Genomic DNA, 21361 nt, shown 5'->3' with positions numbered 1-21361 from the left:
GAATTTTTTTATATAAATTCATTTACATCTTATTCAGAATATAATATAATAATAATATTTTACAAATTGGTCTCGTACCCCAAAGTAGTTACTTCTTTCCAATATTTTATTTATTTATAATAAATTCAATTAAAATTATATTCATTATTTATTACACAAACTATGTTTAATTATTTTTATAGTATTTCTTTTTATCGTATTTATTAGGGAAAAAGGAGTTTGGGTTTAATTAATTAATTAATTCAATTGTGACATATACTTGACGACATATTCAATGTAGCTTCTGTGTTCTATTTATATATGGCATAATTAAGCGAACTACATGAGTATATAATGTGGGTTTTCACTGTAATTAGTTAGATATTTATAAATAGTTTTGTTCATTTTGGAATTTCAGATTATTCATATGTGTAAGGTCTTTGCATTTCTCTTCTAAATTTTAATATAAATAATTTTTCTTATTAAAAACTACGCCAGTCTCAAAAAGCTCGAGTACCACAAATCATCTTTCCACATATAAATTGTGTTATTAATTATTTTAGTTTCTTAAGTAATTAGTTTTTTTTCAGTTATTCATTATGACATATATATTCGAATAGATATTTTCTTTTCGATTCTTATAAATTTTTATAATTATTTTCTATATAGTGTAAATTTATACACACATATTTATATAATTTATTCACTACTGTACACATACAAAACATATTTTTAATTTTTATATTTATTTATATATTAAATAATTTCTTATACCACATACGCTCATTTTAATAGTAGGTTTTTCACTTACAGGTTTATCCATCATTATCAAAAAACTTTTATAATTTGAGGCTACTATCTAGTATTTTAGTTGAAAACTAACAAGACCGATTGGTTGTGCAGTCGTCAATCCCCGCATTATTCGCCCTTGTTACACGTAAAACGTATTGCGGTTTCTTCCTTTCATTTATATTTTCAAGCTGCGAATCTCTATTATCCACACTTCTTCTTCGTCTACTACTTGTGTTTGGTACTCCTGCCGCTCCGCCAGTTGCTCCTTTTTTCTTGATAAATTTTACATTATATGGATCCTCGGCTAATTCCGGATACAGCGTCACGTCGTGTATGTATTCTCCCTCGTAGTTGTTAGCATAGCTTTGTTTCAATATTTCATCAATTTCTTGCTGGGTCCATTCTAAAGCCGTTGTTAGGCCGTTACGTAGCGCTTCCTTCTCACGATGCCATGCCTTGCGCACTGCTGTCAACTTGGCATGATGCATCAAGCGCTGCTTCTCTTTATCAATTGTGGTGCCATAACGTAAATTAATAATGGCATGCGCACCATGTATTTTCACATCCAAATAATTATTGCCACTGCCATTTTCTCGTGTGATTTCATGGAATGTAGTATTGACTTGCCCTTGCAAACGTTTCAACTGCTGGCGGTCTTCACTTGCACGCCATGATTCTTCTTTTACAAAGAAAAATGAATCTTGTTGTGCATTATGCACTACAAACGTGAATGGCAACAATTTGGAGCGATTGAAGACAGAAGTGTATACATCGCGATAAATTGCATTAGCGGCTGGCACACTTGACACTATGGCTTGACCATCACTTGTACGTGATACTACAATTCCCTTTCCGAATGGTGGCTCCGTATCAGAGCCAATATTTCTAGGGGTTGGATTCATAACGTCAAATTTAAGTGCTGATTTTGGTGGTGCAGAAAGATCTTCAAAGCTCGACATGCGTCGTACGTTTAAGTGTGCAAGGAAGCCACTTTCAACTGCCATTGTTGGTATATTGTCTATGGGTCGTTTCATATTTAATGCAATTGGGTTATTTGCTGCACGTCCCCAAAGCGAGGGCTGCTCCCATAAGTTACGCGTCAACTGCGGTACTAAATTGTTTACATTAAAACCAAGCCTTTGCATCCAAGTTGAGAAATCAGCCGGATAGTAGCGATCATGACCAACGTTGATGGGATCATTTCCATTGAAACGGTACAAATGCATTTTAGTTGGTGTTATTATGCGCTCAGATACGTGTTCCCAATTAGGCGACATCCACTGACCAATAAGTGGGTCATAAACGCGACCATCTCCCATATGCACGAGGGTAGTTACTTGATCCAGTATGCCACCGCAAAAATCAATGGGCAAATACAAGTACGGATTGGAGTCGTAAACGATGTGACCAAATGGTGAACGCATAATTTCACGTATGCCTTCACCGTATTGATTGAATATCATAATAGGCGTTCCACTCTGATCGGTGGCTACGTAATATTTGTGCCTGTATACTTGTACGTAGATTAAGTGCCCAACATCATCGTAAGTTAATGACATCAATTTACCGTCACGCGGTGAGTAAATCTGCGATACTTCATACGGTCGCTGTTGGTTGTTGTAGAAAAATTGTGTAACATTACCAAAATTATCTTTACGTGTGGTTAATCGTTTCAGATGATCATAATAGTAACGCACATCGAAGCGTCCACGTTTAGTAGCACGTACAAGAAGACCCTGAGTGTTGTAATGGAAGCGTTCTTCGCGCGCATTTTGCGCCACAAGACCACGTGCATCATACTTGTATTGGCCTTCACCAAATTTCACTATACGATCTTGTGTATTGTATTCCATTGGTATGGTATTGCCACGATACGTAAGAGAGAGCAAATTTCCATTGTCATCATATCGGAATCCCCAAGGTTCTTGTGCCTCAACGCCTATTAACTGCCCATCACAGTCCCAAGTATAATTTTTGACATTTGTGTAAGTGTTAACCGCCATATTTCTGGTGTAAGTGCGAGTTTGAGAGATACGTCCATGAACACCGAAAGAATACTCCATACGGAACACTTCCAACCGATGTATGGAAAGTGTTACTTTTTGCGTCATAAAACGACCATCTACCGTACGTGTGAAACTTGCAGTGCCGTCATAGACCAACGTTTGATTTAATAAGGGATGCATTACTTTAAACTGTCCAATTAGATTTGGATGACCAGTGCGCATGTCATATGCAAAGTTTTGTGCCGGCAAATTTTGTCCGCCAATTCTTCCTTGTATTGATATAACACGAAAATCAGTATCGTATTCATATGTAAACTTAGCATTACTGAGTCCCGTTTTAGCTATGTAATCGATACGTTCCTCTGTTAGTAAACCGCCGGTGTATTCAAAGTCCCAACGATATTCAAGTTCACGTTCAGTATGTGATACAGTACTGGGCATACCCGTAGAATCGTTGTACAAAAATTCACTTTTACCATCACCATGTACTATTTCTGTCAACTGTCCTGCCGCATTGTAGCGATACACAATACGTGCACCATCACCAGGAAATATGGTCTGCAATAATGCTCCTGAATGGCTATAATGTTGAAGATAAGCACGTGTGCTGCCTGGTGGAGTATAGGTACAGCGAATGAAACCAATCGAAGTCTGCATACTAAAGGAGTGTTTTGTTCCTGAGGGAAGTACTACATGCCTTAAGCCACCTGACTCATCGTACTGCAACACGAATTTCCGTTGACTTGCTAAACCGATTTCGGAGACTAAATTCCAGTCATTGTATACAAAAGATATAATGCCATCTTGCTGTGAAGTGATTTCAGATAACAGTCCATGACGATCGTAAGAGTATTTCAGCTCTGCTGGACCCCAAGCCCAACCTTCTATGCGATTGAAACGATCATATGTTATATTTACTGGATAACCATTTGTGGGATAGTAGGACTTCGGTAATCCAGATTGATCATAGGCTACTATCAATATCGGAGTGCGATTCATATCATAGAATGTTTCACGATTCGTGAACTGATCAAACTCTACACCAATAACGCGCGATTGATTAACCCATATTTCACGGTTTAAGGTCTGCTGTGGATTACGAACGTCACCTACCAAATTGAATACCGAATACATATTATTTGTTAAACCTTCTCCCATTGTCACACTCTGATGCGACCACATAGCCAACATTTCTGCTTCAACAGGCAAGGCTGCTTCTAACAATGGATGTCTTGCAACAGCGGATGACTCAACCATAACACCATTAGCACTGTGTATAACCAAAGTGTTATTTGGTTTGATTTCAGCATCGGCATTTTCTCGTCCCTTTTTCATGAATGTTGAACGCACGCCACCCAAAACCAACAACTCATTTGTCTCGCCACGTTCACGTGAAAACAATGACTCCACGGATGCGTGCACATAAACTGTCAAACCCTTGTTATCAGCCAACTGAGATGTTATGCGGACTATTTCCCCACTGGGTAGAATCATGCCGGTCACACGTCCAAATTCATCATACTGATAAATATACGTTTCGCCGCCAGAAGAACGAGACATTAGCAGACCAGTGTTGCTATCATAGTCCAACTCTATTTCTTGTCTGCCCTTCTCACTTAACTTTGTCATGATGCCAATGCCGTTGATTTGGATTTCCGATTTATGGTCTTGAGTATTTTCAATGGAACTCACGACGTTGCTGTAATCGCGCAGGAATTGTATTTTATTGCCAGATGCGTCTGTTACTGTGGATAGACGACCAAATGAAGTGTTCTTTGAATATAGAAAACTATAACGCGTCTTGCCAGAAGTCAAATCTTTTGTAGCAACATGTTGACCATACCGATTAAATACATAAATTTCACTGGAAGGTGGGAATGGAATGTGGAATTCACCATTCTCGTCATGGGATGGCAAATAATGTTCCAATGCGAGAACATGCAGAGAGCCTGAAAAAATTAATACAAGTTTTCAATTAATTATAAATTATATTAAATGAGTCCTTTTGTTAATACTAAAATAATTAAAGGTTAATTCTAAGTTAGGAATTATTTGTTGCTAACTTTTAGATTGTGTCTACACTTTAAATAATTAGAATAAATTCAATGAATCAAATAATATATATTTTAGTATATTAAGGTACATATACATTACTGAACAACTATCTTTCTATTTTATTGAGCTAAAATCTATACATTTTAAATACAAATAGATATATAGAATATTATTATTTTTAATTTGTGTTGGACGAAGAGACTTTGTAGAATTTCAGAGTCTTCTTCATGAGCTATGACTTCGACTTTTAAATATAAAATTTCCAATAACAATTTGTTATATACAAAAGAATAAAAATTTGATTTAATTAAAATTTTGCTGTAATGTCGAAAAGTTTCCATTCATTTAACAAAATGAATGACATATGTATGAACTAAACATTTTTTCAAATTTAGAAGCAAAAAAGAAAAAGGATTGAATTTAGACAGTTCGTTTGCATGTACCAGAATGTCAATGTGGACAATTTCATCAAACTTTTATGAGCATGAGCAACATATCAACGATGTACTTGTACTGTATATGCAACGGGGAACCACAACTTTCCATAAAACATATTCAACCGCAGAGCAAGTTTGTGCTGTGGTGCTTGAGAGTAGCATATTTATGCATTACAATATTGTGTAAGTAGTGTTGACCTTTTCCACAAGACAAATGATTTGCTTACATTTAGTCTAATTTGTAAAAATTTTTACAAAATCCTTTAATAAATTATTTTTTTGGGATTTTTTTTATAGTTTTAATTAAAAAAAATGTGTATGATGTACTAAAATAATTTTTAATTTATGTAACTACATCAACTACTGTTTAAAGTGCTTGCTTAGTCTTAACAGGTTAATACGTTATCCTTATTTTTTTTGTTAAATACTGCGGTTAATCAGAGTTGTTGAGGCGCTCGGTTATTTTTGAAAACGATTTGATGATGCTTCTGTGCTTTGATGTACGTATACGGCACAGGATTTAGGAAACAGAATGCATTGGAATGATCAGAAAATATATTTTAAGGGAAAGCAGCAGAATAAGCATAAAACCAACGTACAAAGCAGATATGAACTTGATTTGGCACTTCTTGATTTTCCAACTGAAGATGAAACCGATGAACACTGCAGCAGAAAAGTTCGCAAATATTTTTGGGCACGATTGAAATTTTGTAAAACTATTTTGATGCAGTTTGACAAATTTAGGTCAAAACTTCTGGTTGCAACGGAAGTTGATGTCGATGCGAAAGTAGTCGACATTGCAATGGCAAAAGCAGTTGTGCTTAAGCTTTTCTTTACGTTGGCAATTTTTCCCTTGTTCCGTTGCGGTTAAAATGTCATGAAATGTTGTGGGAAAAGTCAAGTGCTTTTCAAATATGAACCGATGATGAATAGTGAATAGTGAGTAGTGCAATGCACAGTATTTTCAGTTTGCAAATGAACGAACGAGAATTTTTAAAATTAATAAAAATATGCATACGAAAAGCAGAGTGAACATGAAGGGTCATAAATAGGAAAATACTAAAATTTATCATTAGTGGCTGGGACGACCATAAAATTTGTTTTTGTTGTAGTTGCTGTTGTGCTGTTTGGCTTATTCTGTAGAATTTATGACGATATTTCATATCAACATCAGAAAAATATGATTTTTGTTACAAGCATCAATCAATTTGAGCAAACTACATACACTTTTTCTTCATGGTGAGTTATTTTGTCAAATTTGGGTTATTGGAATTGGTCAGATATATGAAGTTTTTGAAATATTGTTAGTTTAATTTAATCAAATTTTAAATTAGGTCACAAATAATTACTTTATATGAACAATTTATTTCGAAATATATTTCATAAAATATTTATTATGAAATATTAAAAAGAATAAATCGATTGTGGTGTTGTTAAGTTCGAATAGTCCTTTGGGAACATTAAATTTTATTATTCATTTTAATATTTTATTTTTCTCACGAGCAAAATAATTCAAAAAGTTGGGTATGTATAAAAGTTGCACTCAAAAGAACCATAACCGTATATTACGTATCTACGTATCTTGAAATACTTTTTTTTAATGTGCCAAGCCAAATTTAGAAGTGCTAAACTTTTATAGGCTTAGGAGTAGTATAACTTGATGACTTACATATTATAGTGTTACTTATAATAATCTTCAAGAAAATTAATCCTATTGGAACATAAAATTATATTATATTTCATTAGTTTATTGCAATGTAGAACTGCATTATAATTAAATAAAAATTGTGCAGAAAACTTGTTGAAATACAAAAATATAAAGATAATTAAAATAAAAAATAAATTAAATTATGACTCTTATGATTGTGTTTACATTTTTGAATAAAAACAAGTTCGATCTTGAAAATTTATATTTGTATTTATATGACATATACGAAACCAAGCATATAGACTAGAGCCAATTATTGCAGTCAGCCAAAATCACTTTATAAGCCTAATTAAATTGGACTTCAGCAATAAAGCTAATCATAAATGCTCTAACTGAGGGTGGGTGCCCACTGTACCGAACTCTTCTCTCTAAACTACTTAGAAAAGGAAGAAGTATTTTAACTAAGCCTGAACAAATCGGATTGAAGAACATTGATTGCAGTGATGTCTGGTCACTGTTTTCTAAATAGGCAAAAGTGTAGTTAGTCTTTTTAACAATAGACGAATGCCAACAATGTATGATAGTCACAGAAACATCCTTACATAATCTTAGAGAATGCTCTTCTCACGCCTCACAGTATTCAAATATTGATCTAGAAGAGATTAAGACTTTTGTAAACAGCCGAAATGAAAGAAATCCATCATTAACTTTGTGTATAGCATAAGACAACAATCCATAATGTTCGAGTTCATCAACTAGTAATACTAATAATGTTATAATCTTTTAAGAAAAATCAATCAAATTACTACTCTCTCTAAATATGTTCATATTTTATCACAAGAGGATCTCTGGGAATACCCTGTACCTTTTCGAATTTGATGCCCAGAGTTAGTATCTGTGTTGCTGTGTTATATTAGAACGAAGTGATAGCAAGTTAAAGAATAATTGAATTAAAAAATTTAATTTGTTTTTAATTGTTAAAAAAAATTGTGTATAAAGTATTAAATTATATTTTCCTAATATTTTTTTTAAACCAATATTTTTTAAGTTTTATTTAACAAATTAAATGAATAATAAAAATAATGACATTCTTTTTAAGTTCGTTGAAAGCAACTGTATTAAACGCCGTAAAGTAGGCAATACAAGAAGTAAGAAAGCGAAAAGTAAAATACAAGTGGCATAAAAAATTAAGCTAAAATAAGCCCACTTAGGATAAAGATTTTAAATAAAGCTAAACACCGAAAGGATAATATTGAATGAAATGCTCACTCAGTCGTAAATAAAACACAAAAACAAATATTATCCACAAAAAAAGAACGCAGTAAGAAGAAAATATGTTAAGTAGACTAGATCAACTTAAAGATAGTTGTCGCGGAAAACTTCAAATATAAAGAAAATTCATAAAAGAAAGTTAAGAAAAACTAAAAATAAAGTATGTTTGCGTTTGAGAGCGTTTGCCTATCAAGGAGAAAGTTAAGCATAATTTTAGGCTTTTATTGTGGTTGTACAAATCGTTCGCAAAGGACTTTTTGGTAGCATTTGGGTTTATCTTTAAGACGTTAAGTACTACTTTGCTGTGACCAACTACTTAAAGAAGAAGGCGTAAAATGCGAAAAGTAGATACGATTATGGAGTAGCAGAAATAAAATTTATTTACTAAAAGTAAAAAAATAATAAGACACTGTATGGAAATAAGCTGTAAAAGGGAAGCGGCAACCAAACTTTTATTTGTCTTTTGAGTTTTAAGCAAATGAAACTAGCCAGATAAATATAAAGCAGCTTAAAAGACTTCCATTTTTCAAATAAATATTGGAAAATATAAGTTTTGAATTAGATGCAATTTAAAGTAAAACTTATTTTTTCAATTGTATAGAAAACGTTACTTACTTACTAAAATATGTAACTTACATATTGTGAATATTTTTTTTTTAAGTTATTAAACTTTAAAGAACTACTACACCATTTTCATTAGATGGAACGAATAAAATATTCTAAAAAAAATTAAAAAAAAAATACTTTTATAATAAATCCTTGTACTAATTTCGCAGCAGTGAAGTAAATTACTTTTCAGTTTTAAGTAATTAAAGAAATTGCTTACGAAATGATTGCAAAATAAAAACCGCAGTAAAAAATGTACAAACTTAATCGATCTATTTTTCTTTTCCACACTGCACCATACCGCACCGCCCCGCACCGCCTACTGCTTCCACATGCGGAACTGTTGTTTCAGTTGAAACTGCAACGTTGCTTTTCTGTTGTTGCGCATAATTTTGCAATAATTTAAGTTGCCAACTAACTGCTTTCCACTATCTTTTATTATTACTGTTTAATTTTTTTCTTATAGATAAAAGAATAAAAATAATAAGAATAATAATGGATATAATACAGCCATTCTTGGCAATTGTATATGCGCTTCATTCTGGTTGTTGTGTGTTATTGTGGCCAGCACCAAGTCAGAGTCAGAGTCAAAGTCAGTGAGTCAGTCAGTCTGGTTTTAATGAAAATTAAAATAAAATAAAATCAAATAGAAATGTTAAAGAAAAAGAAAAATAAATAAACAAAATGCAGAATGCAGAATGCAAAATAGCACAAAGCAAAAAAAAAAAATAAAAATGGCGAAAAGTGGCGAAAAAAGCCTGACAACGAGCGTTGACTTTTGGTGTTGCTCATTTTTAATGGCGGATTTCCTGTTTTGTAATTGCGCGCCAATTGTGTGATTGTTGCCATTGTAAGTTTTGTGCAGTTTTTTCTATGCACTTAATTTTAATATTTTTATTTACATTGCATTTTGCGGTGCTTATTCAGCGGATGAAAGCAGCGCCATTGTTGGATGAGGGTTTAATTTTCACTTCAATTTAGTCACTTTTGTGCTTTTTTGAAGAATTTCTTATTTAAAAAAGAAAATCACAGTTTACTTATTTTTTATAAAATTCAAGAAATCGCATCCCATCTCTAAAATTTCATTTTAATTTAATTTCTCACATTAACATGTATCGACGGTAAAATTCTCCTTTGAGGTTGTACTTTAATAACGTGTACGAACGAGATTGTCTGTGAATTGTATTATATTTTTTATTTATTGTCTACTTTCTAATCCTCTAAGGATTATAAATAATTTCATTCGTTCAGTTTATTTCTCCATCTACGTCTCCGTTTCTGCCTGTCTGTCTACGTTTCTCTTCGTCTACGTTTAAGTTTTTCTTGGTGCAAAGGTTGTCTGCGTTTTACTGCCATTAACATCGAAATCATCACGCCAAAATCTTTTTTATATCTCACATTTTATATGGTTTTACTCTTGTACAGATACTTAGACCACGGAGCAGCACCAAATCGTCAAGGTTCTCATCAATTTCATCGATTTAATGATCCGAAGCAAGAGTTTGTTGCTTTTTCTTTCAAGCACAAATCGCTTTTCGGTTCATTTAGTTGATATTGTATTAGTATTTGATTATTGCGTGTACACTCGTGTAAGAGCATGTTATGGCTTCGTGCGGCTTGGAGTGTACGTACATGGCCAGACTAAGTCCTTAGGGATTTTTCAGTAATGCATTTAATTGGTATCAAATCCAATAAATATGAAGTGCCATTACGAATACAGAATTTGATCCTACTTTAGTTTTAATGTTCGGAAGGAAACTTAAAATTGATATTAAAATTTAAAGTACATGAAAAATTGTTCTCTTCAAAATAACATAATAAGCATTTTAGACGACAAGAATGCATGACTTGAAATTAAGTTACTGTATGTAACAATTTTATATCTCAAATTAATATTAAACACATTCAATTAGAAACTTCTTGACTTCTTTTTTTAGCATTCAAAAGTGGAGTACTCTATAGTTATACAATATAATTTCAATCAAACCATCTTAAACGAGACGAGAATGGATTTAAATTTACATTTTTAAAGCCTTGCTTTCTTTATGTGAACAAATATTTTTCTAAAAATTTTATGAGATACTTTCGAATTGTGTTTCTTGTTTACAATCTGACTAATTAATTGACAATAAATAAGTATTTTGGAAGACTGGTTCTGCCTCAAACAGACACGCGCATGGATTATGTCCGAAGACATCGAAATATATTGAAATATATCTTTATTTTAAGAAGATCTGTGCGAAGCGAAGTAATGTGAAAATATTGAAATGTGACATTAGCTTCATTGCATGTGGGTTGGTATGATAATACTTTCAATTGACGTATTTTTTTCTGATTTTGTGTCTTATTTGATTTCGTGATCTTAGAGCTGTTTGTGCTATTGATTTTTGGAATAATATACCACGCTATTTGCAGTTTCCTTTAACTGTAGTCTATAATTTCAGATGCACTTTAGCACAATAACATCAAGCAGGAGTTTGTTGTCAAATATATTTGACTTAACTAAATCACCAAAATAAATTACGTCATTTGAGGTGCAAACATTATGTGAGTTCTATATAGTCTATATAATTTTACTGCATAACTCTAGAAGCGTTTCAGCACGCTTATAGTAAATTTTGTATTCTGACTAAACCACTAACATTAAAGTCGAAGTTTGAGGCTTAAATCTTAACTTTTGTTGAAAATGTCAGTTCTTTAGCTCAATATAATATACAGGTACGTTCCTAAGTATTTCGCCTCTACAGACTCGACTAATTGAGTTGTGTATTTTGAAACAGGCAGCCGCTATAATAGAATATCTTATAGTATATGTGTACTGAATCGTAGTTTATATATCAAATTGGGACCTTAAGTTTTTAATAAATTATTTTGACATTTTTTATTTAATTTATAGTTTATTACAATCATAAAATTTAAAATGACCATCCACCGTAAAAATGTCACACAATTGAGTTTAGACCGAATATTTTTATTGTGCGAACACACTCACACACATATGAGTATATAAATATAAATTTTTAGTTCATTTTCTTGAACAAATAAGAATATTTCATTAAATATGGTTTCTTTTGTTTTAGCCTCACAAAGGACATTCCAATATTTATGCAATACAATTCATACTCACACAATGGGTAAAACTGGTAGAGGAAAACTATTTTTATTACACAAAAATATAGCCGCCAGTGCTGAGAAAAATATTTTTCCGCATTATTACGATTGCAACGACTCTTTGCTTACTATTTTCATTTTCAGTTGAACGAACTGCAAACATCCTCATATAGCCAAATTCAAACTTACATACAACTATACCTACATGACTGCATATGAGTGGAAAACTATTTTATTGAACTATAATATTGAATAAAGTATTCAAGTACACATAGTCGTGGTTGGGTTGTTTGTAAGTCTTCCACAGACCTTCACAGACCTCCACAGACTTCCACAGACTTTCACAGACTTCCATAGAGTCCCATAAAGTTCCATAGACTAATAGTGAATTTTGATTGCATTACAGTTCATTTGCCAAATTCTGTTACAACAATTTTCGTAGTAAATAAATGGATGCCAATGGAGCAAATTATATGGATTGTGTGCGTTACTTGGTAGAATGTACACGACATTGATTGTGGCTGTTAAGATACATAAATTGCTAAAATTGTGCCAAAGTTTAAATAAAACTTATACGAGTAAGTGCAGTGAATTGAAAATAGATTTGAAGAGAAATAAGTCAAATATGAGCACAGCACAAGAGGGGCTGTGGGACAGAAAAAATGAAATGTTTCATAAAATCGTTTACAATCGTTTCACTTTGGGCGCAGTTTGTTAATACTTCCGTTGTGGGAAGTTCTGCTTTGCTAAGAAACTGAAACATGAAACATGAAGCTTAATTTATTGTCACCAAAATGTACTAAAACACAATTTCCGTTTCATTTTCGTCGTTTTTTGTATGCAAAGTGTAACGCAACACAACAAAATGTCTTCGGCACAGCGTATGTGTAAACGCTTGAACTTCCGGTTCCTTTAAATGCACATACTTAAACTAATGACTGCTGTACATAAATTTGAATTGATTTTTGCTTACGCATGTTGTTAATGTATATATATATTCCTTATAAATAAAAGTACATAAATAAAAAAGAATTCTCTCCCATTACAAATTGTTGTATTTTAGTAAACTTCAAACTATTCATATGTTCATAGGCATATGTGTTAACAACAATTGAAATTATTGTCAATAATGTGCTAACGGAAGTCTATTCAGGTCCTTGATATACGTTCTTTTATATGTCCGCCTACAACTTAATTGTCTATGCATAACATGTAGTTTTCTGCTTTCTGTTTTCTTGTGGAGAGTGTCGAAAACTTTTTAGGTTTTTCCGCTAGAAAGAAAAACTTTCTTTAATATCTTATTTACATGTCAATTGCATACTAATAATTTAGTAGACAGTTCCATACACCGAAGCTTGTGGAATAAGTAAGGTAGAGTAGAAACATACCATTCATTGGATAAAATCTTGCTGAACAAACAACTTTAATGTGTCACAAATAAAAACTAATGAAATAAACATATAAAGTAATACTTTTGGAATAATAAAAGTATAAAGTTAAAAAATGTTCTCTTTAAGAACAGAATGTACAACCTAATGGAATTATAAAATTTATTAATATATATGTAGTCCACTAAATATTATAATTATTAAATAAAATGAATCAATCAATTAAAAATTATTTCGTCGCCTTCATAGTAGGCTCAATTGAGTGCAGTACATCTACGGAGTTGCTCAATCCATTTCCAGATAGATTTTTTAGTGGATTATTTAAGGTTTGATCATCCAGCTTCTTTATTTTATTACAAATTCTTTATTATTGCAGCAATAGCCTCGAAAAGTCTTTTTCGAAGTGGTTAAGTTGGGAAGAAAATTCGTTCGCAGATATTTTTTTTTGTGGATTGTTTGAAGTCAGATTTTCCAACTCTTCAAACAAACAATTCGTGATAGAAAAAACAAAATAAAATAAGAAACATTATTGTTGTAATCGGCTCGAAACGTCTTCCTCGAAGTAGTTATTTTAATTTTGGAAAAAAGTCATATATGGCTGTGTCAGGTGAATATTGTGCTGACCGATCACGTTTGTTAAGTGTTCTACAAAACGTGGTATTTTTTTTATGAGTGTTATTGCACACATTTTATTGCTGATTAAAAAGGAATAGTGAATCAATTAAATTTTTTTTTAAAAGCTCAAATAATCATTGTAGCTTCCTAGGTGAGAAATATTTGATCAAGTCACACAACAAATTAGTCGCAAGCTACAGAAGTCGTAACCTAAGGAAACTTTAGATTTTCACGAAGAAAGATTTTCTGTAGCGTCAGTTATTTTTTAATACGGATTTTGGCTTGCTGAATAAGCTATAACACCTTAAGCAAAGTCGCAACTGCAGACTCGAGAATAACTCTGCGATCAAAAAGATATTGAAAGTGGAAGGTTGTCTCTAAGACGTTGTTGGTAGGTGCGTGCTATGTGTGATGGTGAAGAGTCTTATTGAAACGTCTACTTTTTCTTATCAAAATGTTAGAATGCCTACAGCTTCCACATTTTCCATTGAAGTATACTTATATTACATTTAGTAAGATTTATTATAATAAGAATTGCATAGCACGTTATAAGAATTATTGATTATTTTACGAATATTGCAGAAAGTATGAAAGAGAATTCCTTGCTGATAGAACACAGAAAATATTTAACAAAAATGATGTGGAACACTTAAGGTTTCTATACGTTGAGCTATGGAAAATATATGTTATTTCAAAATCATATATTTAGAAATTCTAAAAAAGTAAGACTATAAAAGAATAACCGCAAGTATAACAAAACAACGAATTAAAATTTTTCAAAAAAATTATTTTGAAAAATAATAACTAAGCTTTTAAGATCTATATTTCTTTCTTCACCGAATTTATTTAATCTAACAAAATTATAAGATTTAACGAATGTTCTGCACAAGAAATCAATCTTCATTAAATTCAAAAACATATATCGATTCCAATGTCCTATAAGTAAGTCATAATATATAGTAAATAATTCAACTCAGTGAGTAAATGGATTGTCTGGCTCTCAGTTTTAATGATATATTCCTAAGTAAATGTTAATGTTCACTAAAACAAATGCATGTTACTTGATTGTTAATAAGTTTTACATAAAAAAAATTTAAAAGTAAGAAAACATTTTCACCGCAAAGACTTCAACATTAAAAAGTTATTATGCTGAAAACTTAACGAGTTTCCTTTTGTATTCCTCCACTCAAACATAAGTCGATAGGTCTTTACATCATACGGGAAAATGGAAAACTTATCAATAAAAATACCAAGGTAAAAATTTGTGAGCATTACCTGGGCTTAATTAGATAAGAACCAAAGTAATTAATTAATGTCGAAGAAAAAGAGCAGAAAAAGTATTAACAACGAACTAAAGTAACAGTTGGTATTTAGAGTAGACGTAGTTGATATTCCTTCCCACTTACGGAGCAGATGAAGCAGATGAAGCAGACTGCGTTTCAATCAAAAGCAAAAGCAATGGCAATAGAACCCCTGCCACCAGCCCAGTGTTAAGTTTACGCCAGTATTTCATGGCAGCAAGAAAAATCAATAGCTGTAATTAATCAAGTTACCGACAAATGTTGCATTGCTACACAGGAGCGCCTGCGAAGCTTTCCGGGCACTCACCCACCAAATCCATGCGCTTACCTATCTGCTTACATAACATTGAGTACGCAGTGTTCCAGTAAAAAATGTTCGAAGGCAAACAAGTTAAAATCAATCTTATTAGCTAAAGCTGATGGCAATGGTATTTATCACCGTTTCGCCCAGGCGTGGGGTGCACAAAATAAGCTTAATTAATGTTAGCGTGGAAAGGCAGAAATTCTTGTAAATCTGCTAAAAGTACAAAAAATCAAAAATTGTTTTAGCTTCTGAAGCGTATTTCGTGGCTTTGATGTTAGAAGTTCTCTGTGTTTGGGGAATGTGAACGTGAACGAGACGTGAGAGTGAAAAATTGTTTACGTTACTTTTTGCATACAAATTTATGATTGATTCGATTTTGTAATACAAATTACAAATAAACAGGAACCAATCGAAGGCTTTCCAAAAACTGAAGGACGTAAAAACGTACTCGAAAGCAGCACATTCATTCACAACTCATTGGAACTGGGACTAGTACTGTAGTATAGTTTGTAGAAGCAATCAGAACAAAAGAAACTACCATGTACTTTATTAATTAGTGAATTATTCATTAGTTGAGGTGTTGTTTTTAGGGGCTCAGTAGTAGCATGACTTTGTCCAAATGATAAACAAAGTACTTTGCATTTTCCTCCCACAACTTTAATTATTGTTTCTGACTAAATCAGTTCTTGTACAGAATCGTTACCCGTCTATAGTAATTCTAAACTGTTATCTTTCCAGCTCTCATTAAAAGTATTTCGAAAGTACAAAGTAAAATATAATGAATATAAAAAGATAAATAAAATATCTTATAACTGCTACGAAAAAATATCAACTTTCTCAAAATATATTGTATATCTAAAAGTAATGGTGTAAATGGTGAGTGTAGCAGGAGATAAAAGGAAATGGCTGGCCTCACTGGTTCAGTTTTTATAAGTAAAATAATATTTTTCTCTCATATTTAAAGTGTATTTGCTTCATTTCCTTCCCCTGGCAGCACCGTTCCATAAATAAAAGGAGAACAAACTCCAATTATATATTGTATTTATACATACATTTCATGATTCTATATTAGTTTACACTAGAATAAGTTTTAAAAAAATTTTTAACTAAATTTTTACATTTAGAATTTTTTTTGAATTGCAACAACAAGAATTTTTATATATAAACCATCGAATTTTTATGGCTGACCAAACAGCCGATTCGAGTATTGCCAAACACCCATTATCAGTGGTTATTAGAAATAGCGCATAACTTTATTAGCCCTGTATAAGTTGCAGACTTAAAACTTTGGTCCTGTCAAGATTATAGGTTATGACACGCTCAATAGTTAGCTAAGAGTACTTAATACTACTACTGGCCGAATATTTTTTATTTAGAAATTGCAGTTTCGTGTAATTTCTTAGAAGAAAAGAACTGACTTATAAGAACTGACTTCTCAACTAAATAATTTGCGAAAAACAACTATTTTAATTAATTTGTGTTCCTTCCAATATTTAAATATTTTTTAAAATTATTTTATGCATTTTTTTTTGCAAATTTTCGTTACTCTAACTACGCTTATAAATTAAGTAGATAGAATTAAATTAAACTTGTTAATTTAATAAAAACTAATTTATTTATAAATTTCATACACTTACCTTGATCTGCGACATTAATAACGCCATCCTGAGCAACTGCTATTGCCGAAATCGCTTGGAAACGTGCATTCGATGATAGCAACGTCTCGGCATTGCTCAAAGTGCCATCATCATTTAGGGGAGTGCCTCCATTTGCAGCAGTCGTTGCCTTAGCGCCGAGCAATACAGTTGTGGTTGTTGTGGGTCCAGTTGACATTAAATTACCACCAGGCACAATGCTTGACAATCCAGTAGTTACGCCGCTGCATACACAGGCTCCACCACTGCCATTGCCATTACCATTTGTACCGATACCGCCATTTCCGTTTCCACTAAATGCACCACCAGATGGTGTAGTGGGAGTCGTACCACCATTATTGCGTGTAGGATTCACTGTCGTTGAATAAGCGTTGCCTGCTGAGCCAACTGAAGATGCTGCGCTTGTCGTTGTACCATTCACACTGTTGCCATTGGAACAGTCACAGGTTAGTGAACTGTAAGCGATTAAGTAAATATGAGTCTCAGTGTTATGCTAGTTGTAGATTTATATAGTTAATGTGGCATGAAGTGGAATAGGATTAAAATTTAAGTTGATTGTAAAGGAATTTGTAGTATAAAGCATGTGGCTAAGAAAGTGACTCTGACGGCTGTACTGGCAAAAACAGTAAAAACAGCAAAAATGACAAAAATGACAAAAAGAACACAAAACGTGAAAAATGTAGAGAAAATGAAAGGATTTTAAGGGCATCTTAAGCGAGCCAAAACTGCTTATTGAAAATATGTGTTTCGTCTGTGCAATAACTGAAAAATGTGACTACCGTAAGATATTCAAATAAAACATTCTACATTCTGCAAAAAGTTGCGAAAAATGTGCTGCAAAAAATATGCGACACTAACGTCTGTCCAGTGGACTTTTAGATTTTTATTCTGAAGCTGGAAATTTAACCACAAAAGTTCAAAAAACTTGAAATTATCTGCTAAAATGAAAAGCTGTGAAAAAGGTTGTTAATGACAACCAGGCAACATTTAAAATAAAATGCTAAAAAGTCAGAGGAGAGCAAAAGCAGATATGTTGAAGGAATGCACACAAAAAATCCTACAGTTGTCATTGGAGCACATCGGAGTAGAATGCTTGTAAAAAGTAGGGAAATGTATATGTATAACAACTTGGCAACTTTGGCAAACAACGCGACAGATTAAGAAAGGCAAACAAAATGGCTGACAAAGGGATGGTGGGCTTCAAGCCCAAACTTAAACATGGCCATGTTGCCAATGACGGTTTGGTTGATAACGGAAGCAGAAGGGTCGTTTCCGCGAAAAATTGTAAAAAACAATACAGAAATGTTTGGAAAAAATTAGCAAGCTTTTTACTGGGACGAAAACATTAGTATCGTTCAGGCCGTTGACACATCAAGTTAGAAGTCTGGTTAAATTTTTTCTTTTTTCAAGGATTATCAAAAAAATTTTAATTTGTCAATGATTTTAAATTGACAACGACAACGACAACATGACATTTTCTGTTTTGGAGCATTAGACGAAGACATTTAAAAATCTATTGAAAAGCAAAGATATTTGCATTTCTAATTTTTGAGATTCGTCTGTGAGAGTATAAGCTGCTATTTTTTTATTTACTTATTTAAGAATAATGAAAATAGGTAAAAAAATTTTTAAATTATCAATAAAAAAAAAACCAAATTTGCTTTATAAAGTGATTTTAAGCAGGTGTTAGCCCCGCATAGATATGAGTACCGATTTTTGTATAATCGTATTTTTTTTTTGTTGTAAAATCACTATTAATTTTCGAATTCTTTATAATTGAATATTTTTGTCCGAAAAGGAAAAACTTATTAATAATTTTTCCATATGGTTTGAAAGGCTTTCTTTCACTGTTTTACCAACTTTCTTTGAAACGAAAAATTTAACTATTCAAATTCACTTTAATGTACTAAATCCTGATTTTCCAGCACAAAGCAAATTTCTACTTTTAGTTTAATATCTGAACAAAGTTTGGTCCTTCTATGTTACTGCAGTCAAACGCCCTCAACAACCACTTGAAGGATGGATACAAAAGCAATGAAAAAAATCGAGATTCATTAAATATAATCTGCAACTATAAAACTCATACACAATATGAAAAATATGGAGAGCATTACTTTATATGAAAATAGTTGCCACTTTAATTTGCAGTTTTGGCAATGTACTGCTGTGCTTATCAGTAAATTACATCAGGAGCAGAAGTTTCACTGCATTTCATGTACCTGAATAGACATGGAAAATGCACTACAAAGCTTTAAAATTATTATTTTGTTTTTGCTACTTGAACATTTGCCTTATATTAGTTTCATTGCTATTTTTTTTATTTTTTATTTTTTATTTTTGTTTCAAATTTGAAACTTTTTATTTTTCCCTAAAATACAACAAAGTGAAAATACACAAAATTGTGCAAATGTAGAGCAATGTGAGTGGATTAGAAGGGTCTAATGAAAGCCAAACTCATGTGCATACCATACAATCTCACAAAGTGAAAATGCAAACTCAATTTTGCTACTTTACATTTCAGTCGGTTGCAGGACCATGAGAGAAAAATTACTAATAACAACTGCAAATTATCATAGAAGGACTGTTTACGAGTATATATCTGCAGTTTTTATGCCCTTTCAGATAGTGGAAATATATGTCATATTTGCATTTATTTGTGGTTAATGGTATTTGAAATTTCATGTCGGCAATAATGCAAATAGATGAAAATTTCGATCGAGTTGTTATACATTTCATGGTGATTATTATTTAAGAAATATAAATATAGTGCTACTTACCCGGTGCCCTCCTGTTTGCCAGCAAAATAGCGCATATTTCCAGCAGTATCGACGACACGTATTGAGTTCACTCGCCTTGAATCGCTATCTGCTATGTAGAGATCTCCGAATGGTGAAAAGGCCATAGCCAACACCGTCCCTAATACATTGTCTGTGGTTTTGTTTGTCTTGTCTTGGCCGCTATTACAGTGTAGTGGCGTGCCTGCAACGACGCGTATTTTCATATCGGAGGTGAGTCGCAAAACTAAACGATCATCTATGAAATGTAGTGAGCCATCTAATGGACTAAGTGCCAATCCAGTAGGCCACTGTAATTGTGCTTGGTTGGCCATTAGCGTGCCCGAACAAGGAGCTGGACTCCAGTGATTGTGATGACCATGATGTCCAATAAGCGTGTGTATTATTCCCTTGGGGTCAACAGCGCGTATATTTGTGCCATCTGCTATGTACATAGTTCGGTCAGCTGCTATGGCTAGACCTTTGGGATGTGATAAACGTGCTTGCAGTGCTGGGCCACCATCACCACAATTACCCTCATCACCTGGAATGCAACGCTGACCGCTACCCACAATCGGTTCACTATTGATGCTTGGATCTTTAACCTTTTCTAGGCGCAGTAAACGCAATATTTGATGCCGTTCTGGATCTGATATGTATAAATGTCCATCTGCTGGTGACACTGCTAGGTAATATTGATAAGAGACCTGTGTGGTGCTGAGTTGTAAAATAGTAAACACTTTTCCATCTGGTGTTATGCGACGCACTAAATTAAAGTCTCCAACATATAAGCTTCCATCAGGACCAGAAGCTAACGCGATTGGCGTTAATAGTTTTGCATCCTTAGCAACGCCATTACAGTGATCGGGACATATTAAAGGCCTCTGCAGTCCTGTACCCATGACCACTTTAACTGTGCGTGGATATTCTTTCATGTGTAAAGTGCTGCCATCACCTTTTTGCAATATGCCCTCATGGAAGTTGTAGTGGTGATGTATGTCCAAGCCCCAGCCACCAATGTCAGATATATCCACGTCGTAACCTTGCAGCTTAGCAGTTTGCGTAATCCAAACTGGCATTTTGCAAGTTGAGTGCTGATAACCAACTGAGATACGTGCTATGGTGACACCGTACACCTTCTGGCGGTAAACATTGCGTTTATTCCATGCAAAGGTGTGTATAAGATTCGGATCAGCTTCGTAAGTCTTTACGTGCAATGCACCTTCGATTTCCACACCAACATGCACATGTGTTAAGGTCTTCGGTATTTGCTCTGATGTAAGACGCATTCGAACGATGCTTAAGTAACCAGAAGCTTGCGAGGATTGGTAAGTCAAATGTAGATCAGAGCCAGGTATTTGTATAGATTCTTGCACAATCTGAAAAGTGAAAAAAAAAACGAATAATTTTAGAGAATG

General features: G+C 33.1%; 1 protein-coding gene across 1 annotated transcript in view; it reads right to left on the bottom strand.

The window, feature by feature from the left end:
* Positions 1 to 705: 705 nt before the first annotated feature.
* LOC119666305 (teneurin-a) overlaps positions 706 to 21361 on the bottom strand; it is a 73874-nt gene continuing 53218 nt past the window's right edge. The window contains exons 6-8 of the mRNA XM_038075586.1: positions 19947 to 21322; positions 17152 to 17624; positions 706 to 4726 (exon numbers count right to left, since the gene is read on the bottom strand). Of these exons, the coding sequence (XP_037931514.1) occupies positions 858 to 4726; positions 17152 to 17624; positions 19947 to 21322 (5718 nt within the window). The 3' untranslated portion in view covers positions 706 to 857. The remainder of the gene's footprint in view (positions 4727 to 17151; positions 17625 to 19946; positions 21323 to 21361) is intronic.

The sequence above is a fragment of the Teleopsis dalmanni genome, chromosome 1, assembly GCF_002237135.1.
Source record: "Teleopsis dalmanni isolate 2A chromosome 1, ASM223713v2, whole genome shotgun sequence".
Lineage (NCBI taxonomy): Eukaryota > Metazoa > Arthropoda > Insecta > Diptera > Diopsidae > Teleopsis > Teleopsis dalmanni.
This window is presented reverse-complemented; position numbering and strand designations above follow the sequence as displayed.